This window comes from Cygnus olor, chromosome 13 (genome assembly GCF_009769625.2).
Source record: "Cygnus olor isolate bCygOlo1 chromosome 13, bCygOlo1.pri.v2, whole genome shotgun sequence".
In the NCBI taxonomy this organism is placed as follows: Eukaryota; Metazoa; Chordata; class Aves; order Anseriformes; family Anatidae; genus Cygnus; species Cygnus olor.
In genome coordinates this window covers 2,074,507-2,082,190 of record NC_049181.1, presented here as the reverse complement: position 1 = coordinate 2,082,190, position 7,684 = coordinate 2,074,507, and the positions used below count along the sequence as shown (strand labels likewise).

The 7,684-nt window shown below is 41.2% G+C and overlaps 1 protein-coding gene and 1 long non-coding RNA gene across 2 annotated transcripts; one reads left to right on the top strand and one right to left on the bottom strand.

Annotated features, from left to right (window-relative positions):
- Positions 1-535: 535 nt before the first annotated feature.
- On the bottom strand, positions 536-4,755 carry LOC121077424 (TLR adapter interacting with SLC15A4 on the lysosome-like). Its single transcript, XM_040572668.1, has 2 exons — positions 4,140-4,755; positions 536-2,569 (listed from the first exon to the last, which is right to left on the bottom strand). Exon 2 carries the CDS (start codon positions 2,520-2,522, stop codon positions 1,602-1,604), a length of 921 nt encoding a protein of 306 aa, XP_040428602.1. The 5' UTR covers positions 2,523-2,569; positions 4,140-4,755; the 3' UTR covers positions 536-1,601.
- A 1,250-nt stretch (positions 4,756-6,005) lies between these two features.
- Positions 6,006-6,492, top strand: LOC121077048. The gene is made up of 2 exons (XR_005823874.1): positions 6,006-6,235; positions 6,327-6,492. It is a non-coding gene; the product is annotated as an uncharacterized LOC121077048 (long non-coding RNA).
- The last annotated feature ends 1,192 nt before the right edge of the window (positions 6,493-7,684 follow it).

Genomic DNA, 7,684 nt, shown 5'->3' with positions numbered 1-7,684 from the left:
GCACTTGATGATGATTTTAAAGAAGCCCAACAACTGAAGATGCTGGATTAAAAAACAACTTTTATGTCTTCAAAGGGCTGATCAGATGTCAAGGGCCTTGATTTACAAGCATAAATATGTTTGCATTTGATGTATTATTACCTAGAGATCATAGATCCTTCGCGTTCTCTCAGAGGGTTGACAAAGGTTTAAAAAATGCATATTACGCATCAGAGTTTAAGAGGTGTGCCTCAAAGACAGAGAAGGTTTTGGTTTACATCCACGGTTTGATAGTAAGCTTCACCGAGAAGCTCTGCTTTATAACTCATCCCATACCTGTCCACTGAGTGGCATCAGGATCTGGGTAAAGTGACTTAACTAGCACGTCAGCGTGCATTTTCGAAGCTTACAATTGTATAAGTGTGGTTTGTTGGTGCATTTTGGAATTCGATTTCAGGATTGCAGACCCAGAACTGCAGACGTGTAAAATCATACTTAGTCATTGTACACGTAAAGAGGTTCCCTTATTAAAAGAAAATTTCCGCAGACAAGTTAATAGCCTAATTCATTTATCATTTTATAACGGTGACACAGTGATTAATTTCCAGTTGATATACTTAGTGACAAGAAGTAATAAAAAAGGAAGAAAATAGGTTTGAAAGTCAAGTAGTGAAATTTCTGTATCAAAATCTGCATTTAAATTTCCAAATGAAGACGAAGAAAGCTTGCACTATCATTTCAGGAATGCTGCAATAGTCTGAGCTTGCTGAGGCTGCAAGAGCTTCATTTTCAAGGAAATAAAGCCAGAGTCTGCCTACTGAAAATGCAAATTGAACATATAATACAGTGGTGGAAAGCTAAGTGGATTTCATCATAGAGGTAAGGCTATATTTAAAAGGAAAACATTTTTATAGAAAATATTTTTACATTTGTGATCAACTATTTCACTTAGATTTTCATTGTAACATACTCTACCTACACAGTATAAACGTATACATGCAATAAAAATGTGTCTTGATTGCTGTTTCATGTTGATACACTTCCTGTGCTTGATACTATATACAAAATAATTCAGAGTCCTGAAATTCTCCATCAGCTAATGAGATTTTTCAAACCAAATAAATATTTTCTTAGCCACTGTGATCAAGCTTTGCAGAAGCAAAATTTGAACTTGAATGTCCAAAATGTAGGCTTCAACTATATAGCCTAATCCGAAGTCCAACAAAGACCATTTGATTTACTGGGTGGGTGGATCCGTCTCTTAGATCAAAGTTTTACCAGAAATTCTGCCTTGATTGATTATTCTTGCAGGAGTAGATCCAATGAAACATGAGTACAATTGCTCATACAGCCAGAGTCTTAGAAGGAGAATGTATACATTTTAAAAACAGGGTCACATAGCATTTTAGAGATTAATTCATTTCAAATTCTGCATTGGAAAAAAGAAAACAGTGGCATTTACTTCCTGTGCTAATGAGCGCCATAGACAAAGTATGATTTAATCATTAAAATGGTTATTTGAAAAAGTCTGTGGCGTCTAAATGTTTTCCTTTCCCAATTTAATCCTCAGAGTGAAATATTCATGTCTGAACTGTATTCACCTCTTCAGCTGAGCAGTTCAGTCATGATGTAAACTGTGTCCTGCAGGTCTTTTTCACACATGCTGGGTTTGAGATTTGTAAGTTTGGAGTACTGAACTCAGAGCTACTTCTATTGGTAGTATTGCGCAAACTGAACAAAGCTAAAGACTGTAAGAGCACTTCTCTGGCTTTCGATGCTTCTATATTCTGCTCCTGGGATATCTGAACGCTGATCTGATTCAGGTTGTTCCTTATCAAACTGCAAGTGAGGAGGTTTCTTACAGAGCCACACCTGGTCAAGTTTTCTTCAAAAAACAGTTTATAGAACTCTGCCGCTTTTGTTTCCATGTAGTCGTTGAGCATGGAGTTTGAAAGAGGCTCCTCGCAGAGCATCATGCTCCTTTCTCCAGCTTCGTCTCCAGGAAGGGACTTACTGCCTGACTTGTCAGGGCGCTCACATGGAGGAGACTCACCAAGAGGAATGTCTATGGACAGTATAACAGGGCCATCAGGAAGTTCATCACACACGTGGTCCAAAACACATCCTGAATCACATGTATGGTCCCCCACATGGTTTCCCCCAATATGTAAGTCAGGATAGTTTTGATATATGCTGTTGCATGACCAGGATCTATACAAATCCATCTGTTCATTATATTGTTCTCTTCTGGGGATGTGTAAAGCTGGTGATACGGTTCCTTTAACAAGTGTTTTCTGATTTCTTGCAGGAAACCCTAGTATGGGTCTCTGCTGAGGAACTCTCTTGCATTCCATGTCGCTTTTAGCAGAGATCCTATCAGGCTTCTCACATCCATCAGCAAGTCTTGTAATTTTGGGGTTGTCTACAAGTTTCTCTCTCCAGTTTCCCTCTTCATCCTTTTTTGCTGCATGAGACTTGTGAGGCTTATCTTGATGACAGCTTTCTTTATAGACGAGACTAGTTAAGATGCCTTCTGCCAGCATGATGACAAGTGTGAGTTGCAGTCTAATCACCAGAGTTCCATGGAGTCCTGTGAGGGAAAGAAAGATGAGCAAAAGACCTCAAGCTTGCTTGGAAGAAGAGGTATAACAATAAAAAATGAACAGTGCATATTTCATAAAGACAGTCTGTGATTTTGCTTTTTCTCCATAATATTTGTTTTTAGTAAAAAGCAAACTCTGTGCTTTTCTATGAATTTAATCTCTATACTCAGGTCAACAAAATCATTCTGAAGATACGAAGGGGGCATTGACAGGATTCTTCATCTCTAATATCACATTTCCGTGCCTAGGTATCTCTTCTGCATTGTGGCTAGTTGAGGTGGTGCATACTCGTGAGCTGCTACTGGGTAAGGATTTTTAAAAAAAAAAAAAAAAGCGAAGTGATTTCACTTGATTTCCATTTAGAGCTGAGACTGACCTAAACTCACTGAGGGAAAGATCATAACCACTCCTGTTGTGGAAAAATGGGAAAGATGAACACAAGAAAATACCTTTGTCCTTCAAATATCTTTTTAATTTCTGCATATTTCAAGCACCTTCACACGTCTCTGGCACTCTCATGTTTTGAAATAGCGAAGGCAGGCAAGGGATGAGGCAGTTTTACTGAAGAGCACATACTAAAACTCCTGAAGAACAAGACTTTCTGGCATGCCCTTTCCTACGCTTTCAAGAAATACACCAAAACCTCGACTGATATCATGGGCAATTAAGGCTCACTACTTCTCACAGTGCTGCCACTTTACACCAGTAGTGATGCCACACAAGTCACCAGATAGCTCTCCACCCAAATGAAACCTCTGCAAATTTAACATGATATTTGATATATAACCGGAAAGATCCTCCGCAACTCCGCTCATTTGCTGCTAACTATCAGCAGCCAAACGATACTCTAACTTATTTGTTCTGCAGTGGAACTTGATAGGTTAGGTCTTTTTTTGTTTGTTTGTTTTTAATCCCAGTACTCCTTCCAGAGAGCTATTCTAAAACTTCAGTTACTTGATAGATGGAAGTTTTCTACTCCCTCTGTAAATTTACGCATTGTGACAGTACAAGCACTTGTTTTTTCCTTTTTCGGGGCTGTTTTTTAGCTTAAATTGCACTGCTCCTTCCCAGAAGTTGAATGTAACACTGGAATTTTGAAATGCTTGCAAGTCAGACCAACGCAGGCAGGAAAGGCAGTACACCCTGCCTTCTCCTGGTTACATTAGCATAACTGTTTACTTTATCTACCGAATCATTTATATATGCAAAAAGCAGGGCAACATTTTCTTCAGCACTTCTGGGACTTAGGAAACTAAGTGCTGTTTTCAAAAGAAATAAGGGTACTTTGCAGTCTAAATCTTGCTGAATGTCAACGGTATTTGGAATACTGCATGCCTCATTTACTTCTGAAAAACAGGCTGCAGGTACCCAGATCCTTACATGCTTGAAAATTTTGCTATATTGCTTTGAAAATGCTCACAGTGCTAATATAAAAGCTAAAATATGGTAATTGCAGCAGAATTGCATTCTCTTTTAAATAAAGTAAATGGTGCCACCGTTCTGGCACAAAAAGGGGGTGGGGTATAAAAAAATAAAAGGACAAAAAGCCGGACTTACCAATTCTTAAGTAGGGTAAGAAAGGTAGATAATCACATAGCCCTGAAGTCTCCTACTTCGGCTGCTGCAAGAGAATAGACTCTCACATACTCTTTCTTCACTGCTGACTGTGTGGGCAATAACTGAAGCACACATGATTCAGTTCCCCATTTTGTTGTCCTTTTAAAACAGAAGTGATCCCACTGGAAAAAGTGTGCAGTTTTTGAGTACAGAGTGACAGAAAATCTAAAGGAGTGTGTTAAAAAATGAATTGAGATGTTTCTGACTGCGGTGCAATGCTGATGAGCTGGTAGCTGCCAAAACACATTGTTTAAAAATCAACAAAGATTATTAAACAATCAGGGTGTCTGTGCTTCATCAGGCTGTTCAAAAACTGAAACTGGATTCCAAGAAACAATTCCATCTATGCAAGTTTAGTTATTTAGACAAAAGCCCTTAAATAAGTACTGCTAGCGTAGTGATAGGAGTGAGACCCAAATGTAAAATAAATCTAGAGTGTAAAGATAACATTATAGCAACATATTGATTGCAACCCATCATTCAACAAGTTTTGGCAGAAAAATAAGGATGTGCCTTAGAAATGAATTAATGTACGGTTTGTAGTAACTATAACCCTCTGTGTCCAGTGGAGTCTCTTTAAAATTATTCCTCTTCCCTCATTTTCACCTCCATTTCAGAAGTCTTTTGTTTTTATGGGAGCAGAATGCAAACCATTTTTATTCCCAGTGAATTTATGTAAAACTTGTTTCGTATTTAAAGGCTGTTTAAAATGACTTTTTTTTTTTTTTTAAATCATCCTACATGACTAATTTTTGCATGGTAGACCTGGCTGTGACTTCAACAGAGCGTTCCTGCCCCCCGCCTTGGAGGGGGTCAGGCCTCACAGGAAACTGGCTGCTTCAAATTCCGCGCAGTTTAAACCTCGCCTCCTTCACCGAGCTTGTAATTAGTGCCAGCTGCAGTCACGTTTTTTTCTGAAGCAGCTTCAACAAAACAGCAAAGTAACGGAGAGATGGAGAGAAAGAAATCAAGTTAGGCAAATTAGTTGTGAGTTATTAAAAATAAGTCACCTTTCATATCAGTTCTACTCGGGTGTCAGATGCATCGATACCTGAGAAAATGACTATCTTTATTGCTAAGATCTTCTTAGAAAAAAATAAAAAATCCTTGTATTTACAGGCATGAAATCAGCAGGAGACGGAATTAAATTTATTTCAGAAGTTGGATACAGGTTGCAGTTAAAAGAAGCAGTGTCAATAGGAGAACAGTGTCTAAAACCCTGAAGTTAAACTTAAATTAAAATGTATAAAGGACAAAGAAATTTAACTACATCATTCACATATAGAAAAATAAATACTACAGCATTGTACATTATCATACACAATTATATTACATTATCATATTACACGAACAATAAGAATCACAACATGTAAACAAAGTCCTTTATTTCAGCTCCAACTATGCCTTTTATGTACACACAAATATGAAGAAGCTAATTTTTCCCAAGTGCAGGTGGTTCAAGTCTTTTGTTTTCCATTGAAATGTATTTTGTTTTAACAACCGAGACTTCTTCAAGTTTTCAAGAGAGAAGAAGGGAAGGGAAGGGAAGGGAAGGGAAGGGAAGGGAAGGGAAGGAGGGCGGCCGCCATTTTCCCCAACCCCGGTCCCCCCGCGCCTCCATTGGGAGGGGGCGGGCCTCAGCGCTGATCGCCAAGAGGCGCGTCCAATGGGAAGGGCGGGGCGCGCTCGCCTCGCCCGCTGATTGGCGGTTGGTTGGCCGCGGCGACGGCAGGGGGCGGCGGCGGCGGGGCCATGGGCTCCATCCGGGGCTGTTACAGCAGCGTCACCGCCTCCAGGCAGGTACGGGCGGGGCGCGGCCCTGTCACGGCCCGGTCCCGTCGCGGTCCCGTCACGGCCCGCGCTGTCGCCCCGCCGGTGAGGCAGCGGCAGGCGGCCGTGAGGCGGATCCTGGCCGCGAGCGGGCTGCGGTACGGAGCTGCTCGACGTGGCGGCGGACGAGGGCCCGCTGCGGGAGGTGCAGGAGAAGGCGGCGACCCGCGGGCGCTGCCGCCGCAGATGTTGAACGGCGCCGCGGGGTGAGCGCCGGCCGGCGGCGCTCCGCCAGCAGGGATCGCCGCGCAGGTCGCGGCACGCGCATAACGATGCCCCTTTTCTCTTCTTTTTAAGGATTTCGAGGTGTTGCACCAAGCGGCTGGGAACGCAGTCTCAAAGTTCCTGAAGATGTCCTCGACAGACGCACCGGCGAGGGAAGGAATTACTGCATAAAGGACTGGGCCCGGCACTTGATATTTCACGAATGCAGCTTACTAAATAAATGTGTTTTGTATACTTGGAACACCGAGGGTGCTCAGTACTCACCGGGACACGGTGCTCACCCCCCCATAGCTAATTCCTCCCCTTAAGGTGGCCTAAATGTTTAATGAGAAATGAAGAAAATCCCACGTTAGGTGGTGGAAAAGTTTATTATTATTACAGTGCAATAATTTCTGTAACCAGAAACAGCAAGTTAGGTAAACGTAATGCGCACACGCAGTTAAGTTTTCTAAACAGAATTTTGAAACTGATTTTTACCGAGCTTTACATTAATGAATAATTGTGTTTGATTTTAAGACTTTTTATAAACAGACGAGAAAATTAGATTTTATCTTGGTTATGCAAGTGAAGTGTATATATAGGGAAAGTAAATGGGAATCATAATAATGAGAAATGCCATCAGAAGCCCTTTTCTCTACCTTTCATTGTGGACCATTTTTTAAAATAAGGGCAAGTGTGACAGACAAGCAGCAGACACTGATATTCAAAGCCATCAATGTAACTGTTAGCTCTTGGGTGTACTTTAGTTGCTTAGACAGAAGAAAAATGATCCTATAAATGGCAAGCAAGCAGCTTGCTCACAAGCCACTCTAGAAAGAATGAAGCCACTGGTTTCCTTCAGAGCATGTGAATTGAAACGTGGGATTTGAGCAAATCCTAATACAGTTTAGGGGTTGAGAGTGCATCTTCTATAGCTCGACAGAAGGTCTTTATCTTCTGGTACAACACTTCAGTACGCACGGCTTAGAAGAATGCAATTGCTAGATCTGTGGGCACCACAGGAAAGGTAAAAATGAGTAATTTTGGTTTAAAAAATGCATCCTATATGTTGCCTCTCTGGCAACACAAACGAAAAATAACAGTACCGCTGTTGTGACCAGCATAAAGCTAATCAATTACACATTTGGGAAAAAAAAACTGAAGCTGTTTGGCAAGCTTTACAGGCATGGGGTGCAGCTGATTTGCCCTGTCCGCTTTCAGTTTGTAACTGCCTTAGGGAAAGAAGAGGAAAGCAGCAGCTTAATTAAAGTGTATTCAGTGCTCTCCTAAAATCCCCCAAACCTCCAAAGACTTTGTTTTGTGGAGGTGTGTCCCAAGTAATTAAAACCCATTAGCTGCAAGAGGTGAGAGATCCAACAGCTTTAACGTGCGGCAGTGGATGCTTAACTTTCATTTTGTTGTACAGATCCCGTACTTTAAAATCAAATATT